At 40.1% G+C, this 21,273-nt stretch overlaps 1 protein-coding gene across 3 annotated transcripts in view; it reads right to left on the reverse strand.

Moving 5' to 3' along the window:
• Positions 1-342: 342 nt before the first annotated feature.
• Positions 343-21,273, reverse strand: part of unc119a (unc-119 homolog a (C. elegans)) — a 60,203-nt gene continuing 39,272 nt past the window's right edge. The window contains exons 2-6 of one of the 3 annotated variants that reach the window (XR_004560451.1): positions 5,274-5,387; positions 4,939-5,032; positions 827-999; positions 522-744; positions 343-488 (exon numbers count right to left, since the gene is read on the reverse strand). Coding sequence is in view for 2 of the 3 variants with exons in the window: in XM_034169365.1 (XP_034025256.1) it covers positions 632-744; positions 827-999; positions 4,939-5,032; positions 5,274-5,387 (494 nt within the window). In the remaining variant the exon portion in view is untranslated. Of the gene's footprint in view, positions 745-826; positions 1,000-4,938; positions 5,033-5,273; positions 5,388-21,273 lie in introns of all 3 variants that reach the window. The other 2 variants (XM_034169366.1, XM_034169365.1) reach the window with 2 other exon arrangements.

Below are 21,273 nucleotides of genomic sequence, written 5' to 3' on the forward strand. Positions count from 1 at the left end.
TTTTAAATTTTGACCTCGGTGTAATTCTTCATTGACCCCTAGCTGGCTATACATATCATACATATCATACATTTTTGTGTAGGCCATGGTACACTGAGGTTGGATTCTAAGTGTTGTTTTGTCAGCATAATTGGTACCAAAAACCTGCTTGGCCCATGGACTAAAAGGCAAGTGTCACTGCCATGAAATCTGCCCACCCCTCAAAAAGTATGTGCCTTGAAATTAAATTATTATTTATTTATTTTTGGTCTCAAAGTAGACCACATGGCCAAATCCATTCATTCTGTAGTTAAGAAAACACCAACAACAATAATACCTTTCAAAATGTCTTTTTTTTTTTTTACTAGTAACTGAGCGTAATCCATATATGGAGACGAAAGTCAATACTCTACAAATGCTGTCAACCCACTCATTCACATGCACACTGACACAAGTGGAGGAATTACAGTAGCTTTTCTGTCAAAAGACAGAGAAGTAAAAGAATGAATCTGATTGACACCAGAACACAGGAAACAGTCGACTATAGAAGTGATTAAAATGACTCCTTTAGCACTTTCTGGTCCTGAAGTGGTAATTTGTGTAGAACTTGGATAAATGTCTCATTTTGGGGAGATGAATAGTGCAGGTCTTCTTATGGCCCTCCACTGTAGGAATAATCTGCCTTGTTGTGCATCACCAGCTTGTTATCCACAAAGTAGAAGCTGTCAGACTGTGTCTCATAAGGGTGCAGGATCATCTCATGCACTACAAGAGAGGAAAGACGCTGTAACATCACATATAAGCAGATGTGTCTTTTTTGGACGTGTGTGACTGTCGTCGTGCTCACTGATTTCTTCGGACAGAGCGGGAAACTCGTAGATGTGCTCGCATGTGTTCTTGCTGCTCGGCATGCAGAAGCCAAACTCAAAATCGAAACTCTTGAGGAGCTGATCACGGAAGTAATGCCTTTCGATCATGCGGAAGTTGTTGATGGACGTGTCTCCGACTGTGAACTCCACTCTGCAGAAAGAACACAAGCAAAAGATGACACTGACCAAAGCAGAATTGGTGTTTTGCATCTCAGAGTGTTTAGGTCATTCTGTCAGCTTTACCATTCCTCTGTAGAGAGAAGAGAACATTCCAGAAGGACAACCATTTCATGCCTGTATGGTAGAGTGGCCAGACGGAAGCCACTCCTTAGTAAAAGGCACATGGCAGCCCATCTGGAGTTTGCCAAAAGGCACCTGAAGGACTCTCAAACCACGAGAAACAAAATTCTCTGGTTTGATGAGACAAAGATTGAACTGTTTGATGTCAATGCCAGGTGTCATCCAGGCACCATCCCTACAGTGAAGCATGGTGGTGGCAGCTTCATGTTGTGGGGATGTTTTTCAGCAGCAGGAACTGGGAGACTAGTCAGGATTGAGGAAAAGATGAATGCAGCAATGTACAGAGACATCAATTTTTTCAATTTATTTTCATTTATATAGCACCAAATCCATGGCTGGACTGGGGAAATTTTTCAGGCCGGGCATTTTTAACCAAGACCAGGCCACCACCAGGTATCGAAGGGGGAAAAAAATTAAGCCTGCTGTGACAATGTGTTTTTTTTTTGTTTTTTTTTTTTGGTCCCTTAACTGATCAATGTGCACCAGGAGACACATACATTTTAACACTATAAGAAGCATTATGAAAAGTTCTCCCGAAATACAGTTATCATAGGCTTATCAAAAGTATGATCTACTGACAGTAGGTCACATTACTTTTTAGACATAATAAGCCGTCATTTCATTCAGCCTTGTTACTTAAATGTAGAAATAGAAATTATATAAAAACATTTGTTATAGAAATACTGTAGGCTATACTATAAATAATATATCATTACTTGTGTGATACAATTCATCATATAAAGCAAGAAATGACTGGATGACTGGACCAATGACTGGATACAAAGGTTGAAATTTTGAAACTGCAATACACAAAAAGGCCACAAGAAGGAGACAGTTGCCTGTCTCACTACAAGCTACAAGTAACATCAAGGATTTATTTTATTACCAATTTGTGTTGCTAATCAACTTAGAGAATGACTCTCAATTTAAAGTAAAATGTTAGGTATGTGAAATTATGCCAGGACATGGGAAAATACATTTTAGACAGGGACACCGTTATACCATGCCACCACTGTGCAAAACAGCATACTTCGTATGACCGACGCACGACCGTCACACAAATAGAATAAAGAAACAACCTGGCGGCGACAGCATGGTAGCTAGCCATGCACACCATTTGCACAGGTTACATTGCTAGGCTAGGTTACGTGACTGGCAGAGTTAGCACAAATAATATCCAACCTTAATTCATATCTGAGTGACCCAGTTAGACAGCACTTTACTTAGGACCAGAAGATCAGAATGTCTCTCTCACACACAGATGTCTGATTTATGAACAAGTTAGGTTGCTGTTCATCAATTAATAGCTGAAGTTAACCTTTACTTACCGTCATGGCCGTAGTGGTCCCCGCCTCACTTTATAGTCACCCTTTCTTCACTTCAATGAAAATATATACTTGTTTTATAAAAAGTAAAATAAAGACCTCTTTCTTGACCTCATATTTAACTGTTGACAGCACTGTAACAGTAAAACTTGTAATTTCTAACCTACATTGTTAATAAATGTAGCTATTAAATTCTTTCTAACATTTTTCTAACATTTAAATTTTCTCTAAACATTTTACTTGTCGAAATTATTATTATTTTAAGTAGTATTAGTAGTTGTAGTAAAAAAGGCTTCAAAACTGGACCTTTAATCTAGGGGTGTTGTGAGGAGGGGGACATCCTTTCCCCATGCCCCCATTCCATCTGGATTTGCCCCTGCTTTGGCGTTTGAGCACAAAGAATGGATAACATTTATTTATGGAGAAAACATGACCAGATTTACAGGTCAGAAAGTTTTATTGCGTTTTCACATCATGCGCTCCCCAGAAAGAGAGTTTAGGTGCATTTGAGTGGAAAATAGTGTTAGTTGTTGACGCGTCGCGCTGAATCAGCTGTTTTAATGTGCAGATACGGAGTGGCTCAGCTCAGCTCTAAATAAAGGAGGAAAAAAAGCATAAAAATGTCTTTGTAAATCTCAGTACAGGTGTGCTGTTGTCACCGCGCTTTAAGAGGTGATGACAAGTCGTAGCTGCTACAAAAAAAAAAAACAAAATGCGGATGAAAAGCTCACAGCTCGCTTTACTTCGTAAAAAAAAAAAAAAAAAAAAATCCGTAGGCCATCAGGCCACCGGGCAAATGCCCGGTGTGCAATACTATCAGTCCAGCGGTGACCAAATCACAACAAGGTTCCCTCAAGGCCCTTCACACAAGTAAGGTCTAACCTTACCAACATCCTGGATGAAAATCTGCTCCAAAACGCTATTGGCCTCAGACTGGAGTGACAGTTCATCTTTCAGCAGGACAATGACCCTAAGCACACAGTCAAGATATCAAAGGAGTGACTTCAGGACAACTCCTCTGACCCGATCTGATTGTTCAGTCAGATTACTTGTGGTCCATGTAACCGCAGCTAATGTCCTTGAGTGGCCCAGCCAGAGCCCAAACCTGAGTCCGATTGAACATCTCTGGAGAGATCTGAAAATGGCTGTGCGTCCAACCTGATGGAGCTTGAGAGGTGCTGCAAAGAGGAATGGACAAAACTGCTCAAAGATAAGTGCACCAAGCTTTAGCATCATATTCAAGAAGACCTGAGGCTGTAATTGCTGCCAAAGATGCATCAACAAAGTACTGAACAAAGGTTGTGAATACTTATGTACCCGCAATTTCTTAGCTTTTTAATTTTTAAAATTTTTTTTCAAAAAAACTTTTTTCATGTTGTCATTATGGAGTGTTGTGTGTAGAATTTAAGGCTGTAACATAATAAAATGAGGAAAAAGTGAAGTGCTGTGAATACTTTCTGGATGCACCATATAGAGAAACAAACAGAAAAGCAATTTTAACTCCAAATATATTGTATGTGAAATTTCCATCCAATAATGTAACAATTGCACTTTCTTTTTTTTTTTTTTGGTCAAAAGTATATTTGCATTATTACTTGACAAATTGGTAAAAATGTTCCATATCCCCGGTGTGACAGAGATAAAAGAATATATATGATTTCTAAATGTTGAAAAATGCTCTTTCCCACAATGTTAAAGAAAAAAAAAACCCTCTAATATTTGCAGAGATATACAAAGATGAATTCTGAAGCTGATTCAAATAGAGTGGTGGATGCAGGATTTTTTCCCCCAACTTTTAATAAAAAAATTGCGCAAGAGAATGAATACTTCTTAGAACACTTCAAGTGCTTGGGGAGGTACACATTCTCCAAGTGCCTTTGTAGTTCACTAATATTTTATAAGCTTTCTCCATGTACATCTAAAACTGTGGATGGGCTTTTGTGCCAAACCAACATGCTGTGGATGCACACTGGATCCGCTGTGGTGACCCACACAAAAAAAGGAGAAGCCGAAAGAAATCATAATATCTTTAAAAAAATTAATCAGTTTATCTTAAAACAACTGACATAAATGAACCTCATACTCTAAAACAGAGGTGCAGAAACTACATTTAGGATGAACTGAGCTCATTCTTGGAGCTTGGAGATTTTAATGTGTGGAGCAGGAAATGAAAATTACTGGCAGTCAAAGAGTCTGACGATTAGGAGCATCAGCGTTCATTCTGTGGCTGACTCAGCAGGTGGGCTGCTTGCTATGATTGTTCACACTTCATGTTCAGCCTGTCATCTCACACATACAAAGCCCACACGCCTCCTACACCCTGTCTCCCATCGGAGCAACAGGGTTTTATGCACATCTGTCTTCAGGGCCTCAAGACTCTTTGAATTCCTTCATTTCCCCCTTAATTTTGATTTGCATGTCAAAAAGTAAATGAATGAAGACTAACGCTGAATTTTGTGACTTACGTGGCTCCAACCTGCCGCAACTGGAGGAAGGCTGGCGTGAACTGGTATCGCACAAAACGGCCGGCGTTGGGATCGCAGTTTTTTCTGCCACCTGCTAAAGAAATGAAAAAGAAAGAAAGGGGATGGGACGTGACATTTTTAGCCAGATGTTTTACCAAGGAAGACAAATGCTTTGAGGCTGTAATTAGTTTTTCCCTGGGACACAGTGGGTCGTCCTCCTGTCTGTGAGACATGCTGGCCAGTTATCCCCAAGCCATATTTTTGCTGGGTCTGTTTTTATTTTGATTCACTCACGATGTTAATCTATCTGTGGTTTCTAAAACTTTGGAGCTGACCTGGTGCTGGAGGCTTTGTAATCTCGAACAGGACTGTCCCCGTCTCCATGTCCCGGATCTTAAACCTAGTGAAATCGATCATGTGCACGTTTTCTTCGGGAGAGCAAAGGTAATCTAAAACAGAGAAAACACACAATACACTGTGATCACATACATGGAATAAACATGGCATTTCCTCTTTTTCGGTGAAGAATCCAAACTGAAAAAAGTCAGCTATATAAACATCATGGCAGCCAATCAGAGTAGAACAGCGCCATGACGTCAGCGGCAGGTCTCTGTAAAACCTCTTCAGTTATGTGTTTATATGACATGCTTCTCATATATTCTGTAAAAGCTAGTGAGAAACAAACACTTCTAAAACTGAAAACACTGTTTTTGGAACCTAATAACACCTCTGAAGTGATTTATAAGACACTTCGTGGACGTTAGTGTGGTGACCTCACATGCTAGCTGTAAACCATTTCATTTGTGCATAAATGTAACCTCTTTGTCATATATTATGTAAAAGCTAGTGAGAAATAAACATTTCTAAAATGAAAATGCTGTTTTTGTAACCTCATAACACCCCTGGAAGGATTTACAAGACATTTCGCGGACGTCAGCGTGGACGCTAACTTACGCTAACTCAAAGCTAACTTCCTTTCTTGTCAAAAGCTCATAAACGTAAATATTGTTTATGACTGACTGACTGATTGATAGAGAGGCTTTACTGAACATGTGCAAACTGTAAGTAAGACAATAGGATCTTAATAATTAATGTAAATAACAATAAATGTGTGTGTGTGTGTGTGTATATATATATATATATATATATATATATATATATATATATCAATTTCAATCAATTTTATTTATATAGCGCCAAATCACAACAAACAGTTGCCCCAAGACGCTTTATATTGTAAGGCAAGGCCATACAATAATTACGTAAAAACCCCAACGGTCAAAACGACCCCCTGTGAGCAAGCACTTGGCGACAGTGGGAAGGAAAAACTCCCTTTTAACAGGAAGAAACCTCCAGCAGAACCAGGCTCAGGGAGGGACAGTCTTCTGCTGGGACTGGTTGGGGCTGAGGGAGAGAACCAGGAAAAAGACATGCTGTGGAGGGGAGCAGAGATCAATCACTAATGATTAAATGCAGAGTGGTGCATACAGAGCAAAAAGAGAAAGAAACACTCAGTGCATCATGGGAACCCCCCAGCAGTCTAAGTCTATAGCAGCATAACTAAGGGATGGTTCAGGGTCACCTGATCCAGCCCTAACTATAAGCTTTAGCAAAAAGGAAAGTTTTAAGCCTAATCTTAAAAGTAGAGAGGGTGTCTGTCTCCCTGATCTGAAGCCAATGAAGAGAGGCCAATATGGGTGAGATATGCTCTCTCCTTCTAGTCCCCGTTAGTACTCTAGCTGCAGCATTTTGAATTAACTGAAGGCTTTTCAGGGAACTTTTAGGACAACCTGATAATAATGAATTACAATAGTCCAGCCTAGAGGAAATAAATGCATGAATTAGTTTTTCAGCATCACTCTGAGACAAGACCTTTCTAATTTTAGAGATATTGTGTAAATGCAAAAAACCAGTCCTACATATTTGTTTAATATGAGCTTTGAATGACATATCCTGATCAAAAATGACTCCAAGATTTCTCACAGTATTACTAGAGGTCAGGGTAATGCCATCCAGAGTAAGGATCTGGTTAGACACCATGTTTCTAAGATTTGTGGGGCCAAGTACAATAAATTCAGTTTTATCTGAGTTTAAAAGCAGGAAATTAGAGGTCATCCATGTCTTTATGTCTGTAAGACAATCCTGCAGTTTAGCTAATTGGTGTGTGTCCTCTGGCTTCATGGATAGATAAAGCTGGGTATCATCTGCGTAACAATGAAAATTTAAGCAATGCCGTCTAATAATACTGCCTAAGGGAAGCATGTATAAAGTGAATAAAATTGGTCCTAGCACAGAACCTTGTGGAAGTCCATAATTAACCTTAGTCTGTGAAGAAGATTCCCCATTTACATGAACAAATTGTAATCTATTAGATAAATATGATTCAAACCACCGCAGCGCAGTGCCTTTAATACCTATGGCATGCTCTAATTTCTGTAATAAAATTTTATGGTCAACAGTATCAAAAGCAGCACTGAGGTCTAACAGAACAAGCACAGAGATGAGTCCACTGTCTGAGGCCATAAGAAGATCATTTGTAACCTTCACTAATGCTGTTTCTGTACTATGATGAATTCTAAAACCTGACTGAAACTCTTCAAATAGACCATTCCTCTGCAGATGATCAGTTAGCTGCTTTACAACTACCCTTTCAAGAATTTTTGAGAGAAAAGGAAGGTTGGAGATTGGCCTATAATTAGCTAAGATAGCTGGGTCAAGTGATGGCTTTTTAAGTAATGGTTTAATTACTGCCACCTTAAAAGCCCGTGGTACATAGCCAACTAATAAAGATAGATTGATCATATTTAAGATCGAAGCATTAAATAATGGTAGGGCTTCCTTGAGCAGCCTGGTAGGAATGGGGTCTAATAGACATGTTGATGGTTTGGATGAAGTAACTAATGAAAATAACTCAGACAGAACAATCTGAGAGAAAGAGTCTAACCAAATACCGGCATCACTGAAAGCAGCCAAAGATAACGATACGTCTTTGGGATGGTTATGAGTAATTTTTTCTCTAATAGTTAAAATTTTATTGGCAAAGAAAGTCATGAAGTCATTGCTAGTTAAAGGAATACTCGGCTCAATAGAGCTCTGACTCTTTGTCAGCCTGGCTACAGTGCTGAAAAGAAACCTGGGGTTGTTCTTATTTTCTTCAATTAGTGATGAGTAGTAAGATGTCCTAGCTTTACGGAGGGCTTTTTTTATAGAGCAACAGACTCTTTTTCCAGGCTAAGTGAAGATCTTCTAAATTAGTGAGACGCCATTTCCTCTCCAACTTACGGGTTATCTGCTTTAAGCTGCGAGTTTGTGAGTTATACCACGGAGTCAGGCACTTCTGATTTAAAGCTCTCTTTTTCAGAGGAGCTACAGCATCCAAAGTTGTCTTCAATGAGGATGTAAAACTATTGACGAGATACTCTATCTCACTTACAGAGTTTAGGTAGCTACTCTGCACTGTGTTGGTATATGGCATTAGAGAACATGAAGGAATCATATCCTTAAACCTAGTTACAGCGCTTTCTGAAAGACTTCTAGTGTAATGAAACTTATTCCCCACTGCTGGGTAGTCCATCAGAGTAAATGTAAATGTTATTAAGAAATGATCAGACAGAAGGGAGTTTTCAGGGAATACTGTTAAGTCTTCAACTTCCATACCATAAGTCAGAACAAGATCTAAGATATGATTAAAGTGGTGGGTGGACTCATTTACATTTTGAGCAAAGCCAATTGAGTCTAATAATAGATTAAATGCAGTGTTGAGGCTATCATTCTCAGCATCTGTGTGGATGTTAAAATCGCCCACTATAATTATCTTATCTGAGCTAAGCACTAAGTCAGACAAAAGGTCTGAAAATTCACAGAGAAACTCACGGTAACGACCAGGTGGATGATAGATAACAACAAATAAAACTGGTTTTTGGGACTTCCAATTTGGATGGACAAGACTAAGAGTCAAGCTTTCAAATGAATTAAAGCTCTGTCTGGGTTTTTGATTAATTAATAAGCTGGAGTGGAAGATTGCTGCTAATCCTCCGCCCCGGCCCGTGCTACGAGCATTCTGGCAGTTAGTGTGACTCGGGGGTGTTGACTCATTTAAACTAACATATTCATCCTGCTGTAACCAGGTTTCTGTAAGGCAGAATAAATCAATATGTTGATCAATTATTATATAATTTACTAACAGGGACTTAGAAGAGAGAGACCTAATGTTTAATAGACCACATTTAACTGTTTTAGTCTGTGGTGCAGTTGAAGGTGCTATATTATTTTTTCTTTTTGAATTTTTATGCTTAAATAGATTTTTGCTGGTTATTGGTGGTCTGGGAGCAGGCACCGTCTCTACGGGGATGGAGTAATGAGGGGATGGCAGGGGGAGAGAAGCTGCAGAGAGGTGTGTAAGACTACAACTCTGCTTCCTGGTCCCAACCCTGGATAGTCACGGTTTGGAGGATTTAAGAAAATTGGCCAGATTTCTAGAAATGAGCTGCTCCATCCAAAGTAGGATGGATGCCGTCTCTCCTAACAAGACCAGGTTTTCCCCAGAAGCTTATATATATATATATATATATATATATATATATATTGCTTTGCTCTGCAATACCAATTAAACAACTGCAAATTATAAAGAAGACAACGCTCATGCGGCCGAGGGTATTTAGCATTGCTTTATATTTTTATTTTGTTAAACAGCAACATAATTATCCATATAAGTCAGCATGTAACCTTTGTAAGACACCACAGGGCGCCAATGTTGGTGCTGCACAATATTGTGTGTGTGTGTGTAATTAGATCTAAGAGGATTACATCACCTGGTTTATAAATACACACACACCTACTATCTCATTAGGGTTATGATAAGGCCAGTTATTATTGGCAGCGTGGATTGCATAAGAAAGCGTCTTCGACTTGTACCATCCTGCAACAATTTTAGAACTGAGTAACGGTGTAGCACTGCTACACCGTCACTCTGAATGTTACCACAATGAACACATAAGAAGGCACAGTGTGTCACACGTTTGTGCACACAGAAAGTGTGCACAAACTCTCCAGGGGGTTAGAGTAGAGATTTTCCGTGTAGGCTTTAGCCAACAGGTTGATGATTTTTATGCAGAAATGCATCATACTTGACAGCTTACCCAAAAAGTTATTTTAACCAGTGGACAACAAATGGGCTGTTTGTACAGTATGCCGTCTTGCCGAGAAAGTTTGGATTTGAAGACCAGATAAAATCAACTGATCATACATCCATCAATGAATTAATTAATCCACTCATCAGCCAACCAATGAGACAGCGTAGATTAAGTGTCTTGTCCAAAGACACAGACAGGCAGCACGAGCAGGATTCAACCCCCCCCCCCATATATATATTATCAGTTATCAAGTTGTTCACCAATGAATACGGCTTTATGCACCCTGAAGAAAACCATACACCCTGAGGCCGAATATTCATTGGTAAAACAACTTGATAACGATTTTATCATATACCTATAACCCATGCAGCAGGCGCTGCGCATCAAAACAGCGAGCGTAGTCTCTGGACCTGGTGCTGGAGTTGGATGCAGCTCGGCACAGCAGACAGGGGGGCGGTGTGAGTGGCCGCTGCGGCGCTTACTGAGCCCGCAGACTCAGTACGCGCAGTGAGAGCAATCGCGGTGATGCCGACCGGCCCGACTGATAAGGACGCAGAACACAAAAAAAAAGAAGCATGCAAAATTGAAAACTGCACTAAAAATATCTGCGAAACTGTGAGGCCATGAAAGGGAGTTACATTCTAAAAATAACCTGTGATAGGCGAAATCCGCGAAGTAGTCAGCGTTATTTTTTACAATTATTATAGATGTTTTAAAGCTGTAATACCCCTCACTACACACTTTATACACTTTTCTCATACAGGCATTAACATTTTCTCACTTTTCTCTCCTGTGTAAACACTCAAAGTTCAAACCTTAATAGAAAAAAATAGAACGTTTTCCTATAAATAATTATGATGGCTTTTAGAACTAACGAATTTAATTTTAACGATCAACCTACAAGGTTGGACATGTAAGAAATTATTAATAGTGACTCACCAGTATTTCACAGTTCTTCTGACCGCGCCTCTTCGTCGTGGCGCCGCTCCACTGTCCGGATTGGCTGATTACTCGGGTGGTATGAAAAATATTACCCATCCGTGAAAAGGGTGTATTGCTATTTGTTCTTTAGTGTTTTATCCAATCATATTGGCATATCATTTATAGGTACATGATAAATATATATATATATATATATATATATATATAATGTGGCTGGGATGCTACTCATGCTCTGATTGGCTGATTACTGGTTGGCTATTTTCCCATATCCCTACTGGTTGCCATGACAATCAGTCCGCAATGCGTATTTTTGTTACAAAACAAGAAGCTAAAAACACAATTAGAAAAACAATGTCAGACATGAACGTACTCCATAAATATCTAAGACAGCATAAGAAAAAACACACAAATTGAACGCTTACCAGCTAACGACCGGACCATCTGTTAGCAAGTTCTTCATGGAGGTGAAGAAAGTGAACGAGCTCAACATTGTCAACAGCATTTTCAGGCAATACTGTAAGTTTGTGTGTTTATATATATATATATATATATATATATATATATATATATATATATATATATATATATATATATATATATATATAATAAACAAATTATTAACCTCGCTTGTTCGATCTGCACATTGATATCAGATCTCGGTGTTTTTCACACGTACCTTGCTGACGCTCGGTCCGTACTTACACCTTAATCTGATATTTCCCTGCACACACACACCTCTCACTTGGTTAATAATCCTTTAATATTGGCAGATCAACTCCATATCCACTCTGCTACCTGCTCTATTCATTCAAATGATTGAACAAAAACATCACATGAATCAATCAGGAATTATGGATATTTTTATACATATTTCCTCCATTCTCAGAGCTCAAAAGTAATTGGATAAACAAAATATAATTTGTTTTTTTTTTCCCCATTTAGGTTATTTATTTATTTGAGTATTTGTGTAGTTTACTGCTTTTAGCAGCCTGATAGAAATCTGGAAGAAGCATGATACAGCCCATTTGTCTTGAATAATAATAAGAGAGAACCATGGCCTCAGATTTAGAGGTGCTGATCCTCAGCCAAGCCGCTTCACATTCGGCTGCGAACTGATCCAGTGAGTGTTGGAGGTCACCGGCTGATGAAGCCAACATGATCACATCATCTGCAAAATGTAGTGATGAGACCCGATGCCCACCAAACTGGAAACCCTTCTCCCCCGACTACACCTCAATATCCTGTCCATGAATATCACAAACAGGATTGGTGACAAGGTGCAGCCCTGGTGGAGGCCAACCCCCATCAGAAACGAGTCCGTCTTACTGCCGAGCACCCGAACACAGCTCTCCCTTTGTGAGTACAGAGAATGGATGGCCCTGAGAATGGACCCCCTCACTCCATACTCCCACAGCACTTCCCACAGTATCTCCCGGGGTACCTGATCATACGCCTTCTCCAAGTCCATAAAACACATGTAGACTGGATGGGTATACTCCCAGGCACCCTCCAGGATCCTTGTGAGAGTGAAGAGCTGGCCGGTTGTTCCACGACCAGGACGGAACCTGCATTGTTCCTCTTCAATCAGAGGTTTGACTGTCGGACAAACCCTCCTTTCCAGCACCCTGGAGTAGACCTTACCAGGGAGGCTAAGTAGTGTGATGCCCTTGTAGTTGGCACACACTCGCTGGTCCCCCTTTTTAACCCTCTGGAGCCGACACCGTCATATATGATGGCTGAGTACAAGCTTTACTAAATTATAAATAACTTTTTTATGATATGAGATAGAAAGTTACTTTTTTTGCTGAAAAGTTAACTCTGCAGACTTTCGAGCCAGCCATCCACCATGTTTGTATTCATAGAAGCTGTGTGATAACGTGTGCAATGTGAGTGTCCAATCAGAACTGGTTCACTGTCACATGGTTTTCCAATATCCAATCGTAGGGCAGAGCAGTCTCACATGGTATCCCAAAGATTGTTAAAAGCAGCAATACGAGGGCTGTCAATAAAGTAAGGGTCCTTTTTATTTTTTTCAAAAACTATATGGATTTCATTCATATGTTTTTACGTCAGACATGCTTGAACCCTCGTGCGCATGCGTGAGTTTTTCCACGCCTGTCGGTGACGTCATTCGCCTGTGAGCACTCCTTGTGGGAGGAGTCGTCCAGCCCCTCGTCGGAATTCCTTTGTCTGAGAAGTTGCTGAGAGACTGGTGCGTTGTTTGATCAAAATTTTTTCTAAACCTGTGAGACACATCGAAGTGGACATGGTTCGGAAAATTAAGCTGGTTTTCAGTGAAAATTTTAACAGCTGATGAGAGATTTTGAGGTGATTCTGTCGCTTTAAGGACTTCCCACGGTGCGAGACATCGCTCAGCGCTCTCAGCCGCCGTCGTCAGCCTGTTCAAGCTGAAAACCTCCACATTTCAGGCTCTATTGATCCAGGACGTCGTGAGAGAACAGAGAAGTTTCAGAAGAAGTCGGTTTCAGCATTTTATCCGGATATTCCACTGTTAAAGGAGATTTTTTTAATGAAAGACGTGCGGACGGATCCGCGCGTCAGGCCGCAGCCGATGCGCTGCGGCGGCACAGGAAAAACACCTCCGTGTTGATAACCATTTGTAAAATCCAGGCGGCTTTTGATGGCTTTCATTGGAGTGAGTATATGAGAAATTGTTTAACAGCTGGACATGTTCCAACTTGTCCTTAAGGCTTTCAACAGAGGTGTTTTTCCTGTGGCGGAGCATCGCGTCGGCTGCGTCCCGACGCGCGGACCCGTCCGCACGTCTTTCATTAAAAAAATCTCCTTTAACAGTGGAATATCCGGATAAAATGCTGAAACCGACTTCTTCTGAAATTTCTCTGTTCTCTCACGACGTCCTGGATCAATAGAACCTGAAATGTGGAGGTTTTCAGCTTGAACAGGCTGACGACGGCGGCTGAGAGCGCTGAGCGACGTCTCGCACCGTGGGAAGTCCTTAAAGCGACAGAATCACCTCAAAATCTCTCATCAGCCGTTAAAATTTTCACTGAAAACCAGCTTAATTTTTTCGAACCGTGTCCACTTCGATGTGTCTCACAGGTTTAGAAACAATGCACCAGTCTCTCAGCAACTTCTCAGACAAAGGAATTCCGACGAGGGGCTGGACGACTCCTCCCACAAGGAGTGCTCACAGGCGAATGACGTCACCGACAGGCGTGGAAAAAATCACGCATGCGCACGAGGGTTCAAGCATGTCTGACGTAAAAACATATGAATGAAATCCATATAGTTTTTGAAAAAATAAAAAGGACCGTTACTTTATTGACAGCCCTCGTATGTTACTCTTTGGGATGTGAATGCTGTTTGAACAGCCCTCTGGTTGCTGGCTCCATGCGTAAAATGAAGTGGTCAGCATAAGAGGGTCTCATACAACCTGAAGTGGTGGACCAAAGAGTGTCACTGCAAGCAATCCAAGATGGAGTCAACTCCATAGAATCAATGAATTTGTGTTGTAAGCTTTTGTGTAATAGCAGACAGAAATTGCTTTGAGATGTGGCATAAAGACAAACAAAACGCATGGACCATTTTGTATATATTGTTCAAAATGTGCATTTGTGTTTATTGTTAGAACATTTATTTTGTAAATTCTGTTTGTACAAGATCCCAAACTAACTTTATAAAGTGTCAAAATAGTTGTTTATTATAGTTTGCTGTGTGTTTTGAATAAATGTGTGTGAAAATTATTTTCCACTTTACTTTTGTCCTTTCTTATTTCTGATTGTAAACCTTTATTACACTTATGAAAACATCACTATAGCATATATATTCTGAAAGTACAGGTTGTTCTGAAAAAAAAGAGACATAGCACTTGATTGTGGGATTCAGGGTGAGCTGTTAACAGCAATAATAAAACATTTATGCCAGGTGAGTGAACTGTCCAAAAAATGCCCTTGAACCCCAGAAGGTAAATATGGAGAGTAAATATGGGGACCACCACCGCAGTTTGCCACTCCTTAGGCACTGTCCCAGACCTCAACACAATGTTGAAGAGACGCCTAATCCAAGACAGTCCCTCCACACCCAGACCCTTCAGCATTTCTGGACGGATCTCATCAACCCCCGCGGCCTTGCCACTGCAGGGTTGTTTGACTACCTAGGGTGACGTCCACCAGGGAAATTGCTGAAAATCCTCCATCAGCTTCCAGCTCTGCCCCTATTATAGAGGGTGCTCCGGTCTGATGCAGGAGTTCCTTAAAGTGTTAATTCCAGTGGTGGATTACATCCTCAGTTGAGGTCAACAGAGTCCCATCCTTACTGTAGACAGCTTGGATGGTTGCAAGTTTTCCCCTCCTGAGGTGCCTCACGGTCCGCCAGAAGCACCTTGGTGCCGACCAGAAGTCCTTCTCCATGGTTGCTCTGAACTCCTTCACACCCACTGCTTTGCCTCCCCCATAGCAGAGGCTACTGCCCTTCGGGGCTGTCAGTACCTTGCAACTGCCTCCGGAGTCCTCCGAGATAACATATCCCGGAAGGCTTCCTTCATCAGTTGGACGGCTTCCCTGACCACCCGTGTCCACCATGGTGTTCAAGGGTTGCCGCCCCTTGAGGCACCTGACCTTCAGGCCACAGCTCCCCACTGCAGCTTCAGCAATGGAAACTTTGAACATTGCCCATTCTGGTTCAATGCCCCCAACCTCCACAATGATGGCAGAAAAGCTCTGCCGGAGGTGTGAGTTGAAGGTCTGTCGGACAGTGAGCTCCTCCAGACATTGCCAGTTCACCCGCACTATGTGTTTGGGCTTACCAGGTCTGTCCAAAAGTCCTCTCCCATCCTCTGATCCAACTCACGACCACTAATCAGATGGGGTCAGCTGATTTGAAAATCCTCTTCAACCTATATTCAATTAAATACACCACAAAGACAATATATTTAATGTTCAAACTGATAGACTTTGTTGTTTTTATGCAAATACTTGCTCATTTTGAAATGGATGCCTGCAACACCTTTCAAAAAAGTTGGGATGGGGCAACAAAAGACTGGGAAAGTTGATAAATGCTCAAAGAACACCTAATTGGAAACAGGTGAGTGTCCAGATTGTTACCAGCACAAAGTTAAAAAGCCAGCATCTATGATGGTATGGGGGTGTGTTAGTGTCCATGGCATGGGCAACTGACACATCTGTGATGGCACCATCAATGCTGAAAGGTACATCCAGGTTTTGGAGCAACACATGCTGCCATCCAAGCAACGTTTTTTTTCATGGACGTCCCTGCTTATTTCAGCAAGACAATGCCGAGCCACATTCTGCATGTGTTACAACAGCGTGGCTTCATAGTAAAAGAGTGCAGGTACTAGACTGGCCTGCCTGCAGTCCAGACCTGTCACCCACTGAAAATGTGTGACACATTATGAAGTGCAAAATATGACAACGGAGACCCTGGAATGTTGAACAACTGAAGTCATACATCAAGCAAGAATGTGAAAGAATTCCACCTACAAAGCTTTAACAATTAGTGTCCTCAGTTCCCAAAACGCTTATTGAGTGTTGTTAGAAGGAAAGGTGATGTAACACAGTGATAAACATACCACTGTCCCAGCTTTTTTTTAAATGTGTTGCAGACATCCATTTCAAAATGAGCAAATATTTGCACAAAAACAAAGTTTATCAGTTTGAACATTAAATATCTTGTCTTTGTGGTGTATTCAATTGAATATAGGTTGAAGAGGATTTGCAAATCATTGTATTCTGTTTTTTTTACATTTTACACAACATCCCAACTTCATTGGAATTGGAGTTGTATATTCAGCAAAGACGGCAAAGTCAATTTCACACAGACCAACACAAGAATTCACACACAACACAACCTGGAGCTCATTAATACCTCTACAGTCCCATTACAGCCTCTGCGCACGGACAGAAGCACAACGCACCGCTGATTATGGCTGAATGTACACAGACTAAACTGTGTCGAGAGAAACACGGAACTCAACACTCATACTTTCATGAGCATGAATGTCACACTGCTGAAAATGTAAAAAAAAAAAAAAGAAAAGAAAAGAAAAGAAAAATGGGTGGGTGGGGGGGGGGGTGTCTCAAGAAGAGATCTTTATTAAGTTATACATGGCTCAGAATGAGAGATTACCCGAATTACACCATTCAGTCTACTGCTGTAGGGGAAAAAAGCCTAACACAGTTTTAATGTTGAATAATTTAATGTGGGAGCATTTCTTCAGTTTGAAATTAGCACACAATGAACTGACAGAATTGACCATTTTTATTTTATTTTTTCACTTTTGTCATTTCTATTATGCCTGCTGAAATAACTTTAGATCACAACTGAAACTTATTGTGTGTTACTGCATAGGTTGTTTGTTTAAAGTTAATAACAGATTTAACAAGTTAATTTGGTTTAAATTTCAGATTATTTATTTTGGGTTTCTTCACAGAAGTTTAAACTCCTGTTATACCCATCTTACATTCTTTTGGTTCTTTTCGGTTATATTTATTCTTATTGACAGTGAATTGATGACAATTGCGCAGAAATATTTTGTCTCATCTGACAGTTTAAATTAAATTAAATTTTAATTAATTCATTAATTAAATTAATGCAGCTTTATTAAACTAACTATTTAATTTAATAAAAAGGAATTCAAATAAATTAATAAATTAAATTAATTAATCAGTTTAAATGTAATATTTCTTATGTTCTTTTTTCTTGTTTCTTTTTCCCACATGCTTTCTTTTGCTTTTTCTTTCTTCCTCTTCCTCTTCTGTCTCTGTCATACATGCACGTACACACACACACACAAAATTAAATATGTGCAGCACGTCACTTCCTTCAACATGTCACCTAGCAACACTGCTTCAGATAGTCTGGCAGCTCGATCAGCCAGTCTTGTTCCTTCTTTCATCCACCTGGCTGCTCTGCAAAAAACATGGTGCAGCAGAAAATCAAAGGACGCTGCCTTTGGTTTGACAGTCATGTGCAAATGTAATGTTCGGTGTCTGGGATCTGATTAAAGTACGAAGACATGAAGCCTCCTCTGACAGAGCATTGCCTTTTACCCAGATTACATACCACTGAGGCACAGCCACAAACAGGATCTACTGTACATTGATTTGATGCAGAATATGTTCTTGTGCAAAAAATAAACTTAATTTATTACACGATATTACTGTTTTATATGCAATTTATTGTCCCCAACAGGAAGCATGCTCTCAGCACATCCAGATAATCCATATTAATGCCAGTGTTTAGTCAATATTGGCTTCAAATGGTTGAGTTTGATGTTTCAAGGTCATCAAAAGTCATTTGAAGGGTGAGCTCTGAATTCATAGGTAGATCTGTGTATCTTTAACCAATTTCTCAGAAAATCCATTCTCAATATATCCTATGCTTATATGCGGTGCATCCAGATAGTATGCACTGCACTTTTTTCACATTTTTTTTAGGTTGCACCGTTATTCCAAAATGGATAAAAAAAATTTTTTCACAAAATTCTACACACAATACCCTATAATGACAATGTGAAAAATGTTTTTAGGAGATTTTTGCAGATTTATTAAAAATAAAAAGTTAAGAAATCACGTGTACATAAGTATTTACAGCCTTGGCCATGAAGCTCAAAATTGAGCTCAGGTGCATCCTGTGTCCACTGATTATCTTTGAAATGTTTCTACAGCTTAACTGGAGTCCACCTGGGATATATTCAGTTGACTGGACATGATTGGAAAGACACACACCTGTCTGCATATAAGGTCCCACAGTTGACAGTGCATGTCAGAGCAAAAACCAACCATGAAGTCAAAGGAAGTATCTGTAGACCTCCAAGACAGAACTGTATCAAGGCACAAATCTTGGGAAGGGTAATGAAACATTTCTGCTGCTTTGAAGGTCCCAATGAGCACAGTGGCCTCCATCATGTGTAAATGGAAGAAGTTAGGATCCACCAGGAGTCTTCCTGGAGCTGGCCACCCATCTAAACTGAGTGATTGGAGGAGAAGGGCTTTAGTCAGGGAGGTGACCAAGAACCCGATGGTCACTCTGTCAGAGCTCCAGTATTCCTCTGTGGAGAGAGGAGAACCTTGATTTGAACTCTGCCAGAGTTCATGGAGAATGGTTGAATTCTGCAAACAGTCGGGGAAAAAAAAGCCTCCTCCTCAAAGATAATTAAACATCATTGTGACTATATTGGGATCCGCATTCAAAACACCCATCAAAAGATCCTGTTCTCAGCCATTTGATAGAGCTCAGCATTAGCACCTGCAAGCCTTGAGTCGTGCTGGGTTCAGAAACAAGGAGCCCGGCTGACTATAAAGTGGCATTCATGACAAACACGCAGGCTGCCACTTATAGCTCCTTAATCCTCCAGATTAGCCTGGAGGCGCAGCCTTCTCAGCCACGTGGGCCGACATCATGCATTTGATTCCTTCTATTTAAACCTGTGGTTTCCCATTAGTGCAGTGAGACTGTACGTGGTCACAGAACACAATCATGATTAAGGCATGTTTTCCTGTCCTATTATTAAAATCATTCTGAGCCAAAAGCAGCTGTTGACATTAGTATTACACACTAAAATACACATAATAGCGTACAGCGCACCTGGATGACCACAGCCGGTGTCACGTCTCTAATTCAGCAACACCTGTGGGCTGCAGGAGGTTCATGCAGAGGCTGCACTTGGAGCAGCTGAATACAGATGAGATTCTTCGTTTTTATCTTTCACAGATCAGCATCAATGCATAAAAATAAGCATTTGTGGTTGAGTGGAATGTTTGGCCTTTTATGAGGATTTTCTAGATCTAGATTCTAGATCTAGATGATGAGGCTTTGAAATTCTGAAATCTCAGCATCATCCGTCCAGTGAGTGCAAAGACAGAGGAGCAGGAAAACAAATTAAGAGCTTTGGAATTCAGCCAGCGTGTCACAGGCAGTGGTGTGCACAGTTCCGCTAACCGCTAATTAGTAAAGCTAACTATTTCTTTAGCGCATTAGCTTTTCAGCTAACTTTGCAAACCATCAGCGGACCAATTAGCTTCCTATAAATTTAGTTCCGCTAACTTTCAGTCCAATAACATTTTTGTTTTTTGCTGGTAAAGTCAGTAAAGTTTAACGGTCAAAAACATTTGTAAATCCTAAAATCTTACATGTTCGTTCCTGTCTGTTGTGTATCTGCAACAGTCACGCCGGTGCTCCTGTAGCGTAAGTCAACAATTACTGTTTCTGCTTTAAAGACAGTGTGTACATGGAAATCCTTACTTTTTTAAAGTGAAAATTGCTGTATTTTTATGTAAATTAAGACAAAACGTACATGGTTTTTTTCTGTGGGGATTCTCAATGCGACGGATGATATGTAGATTTTACCAGTCGCGTTGAACGCAACGCGGGTGAGCCGTTCCTGTGTTTATAAATATAATACAGAGATAAACTGTGGCTATTAATATTGTGATTTACTGATGACCGTGTTTGGGATTTTATTTTTTATGTGTTTATTTTTCATGCATTTGTTTTGTGTTTGCGCAGCTCCGTTAATCGTTTATACATATATAATATAGCAATAAACTGTGACTTCTAATACTGCGATTTACTGCTTTTGATGATGATGATAGTGTTTGGGGTTTTATTTTTTATTTATTTATTTTTCATGCATTTGTTTTGTGTTTGTGATACTGGCAATTTACCCAGCAGCCCCTGCTGGGTTTTCAGTAGCCAACAGTGTAATTCGAGGTGGCTACGACCGAGTCAATACTAAAAGTTAGCAGTTAGCGGTAACCTCCACAAAACGTTTTGGCGGTTTATCGGTTTAGTGTTATAAAAGTTAACTTTTTAGTTCGCGGATTAATGGTTATCGAAGCTAACTTTTCAGTTAGCTGTGCCCACCACTGGTCACAGGTATGGATCAATAACCCTACTTGACTATGACAAATGCATGTTCCTCTTTATAAGCTTAAATAGTATGTCCATTTTCACAAATTGTCAAGATCTATAAGTTAAACCGCCACAAACTGTAGTATGTGATGGTTTTTTGCCCATTTGGCTAGAAAATTATTACAACCATCGTGTATTCACAACTCCATCAAGAATAACCATGAATCAACACAAAATGTTACAAATATGTTATAAATGCCAGTATGATGTGCCACAATGCGTAAAGACATTTGCCATGACACTACCACGGTTTGTGCTTCTTGCAGTACAGCTCACCAAAATCTATGTATATATCGAAATATCATCATTATGAAATAAAAGTCATTTTGAATAATGGATGGTGCTACAA

The sequence above is a fragment of the Thalassophryne amazonica genome, chromosome 4 (genome assembly GCF_902500255.1).
Source record: "Thalassophryne amazonica chromosome 4, fThaAma1.1, whole genome shotgun sequence".
In the NCBI taxonomy this organism is placed as follows: domain Eukaryota; kingdom Metazoa; phylum Chordata; class Actinopteri; order Batrachoidiformes; family Batrachoididae; genus Thalassophryne; species Thalassophryne amazonica.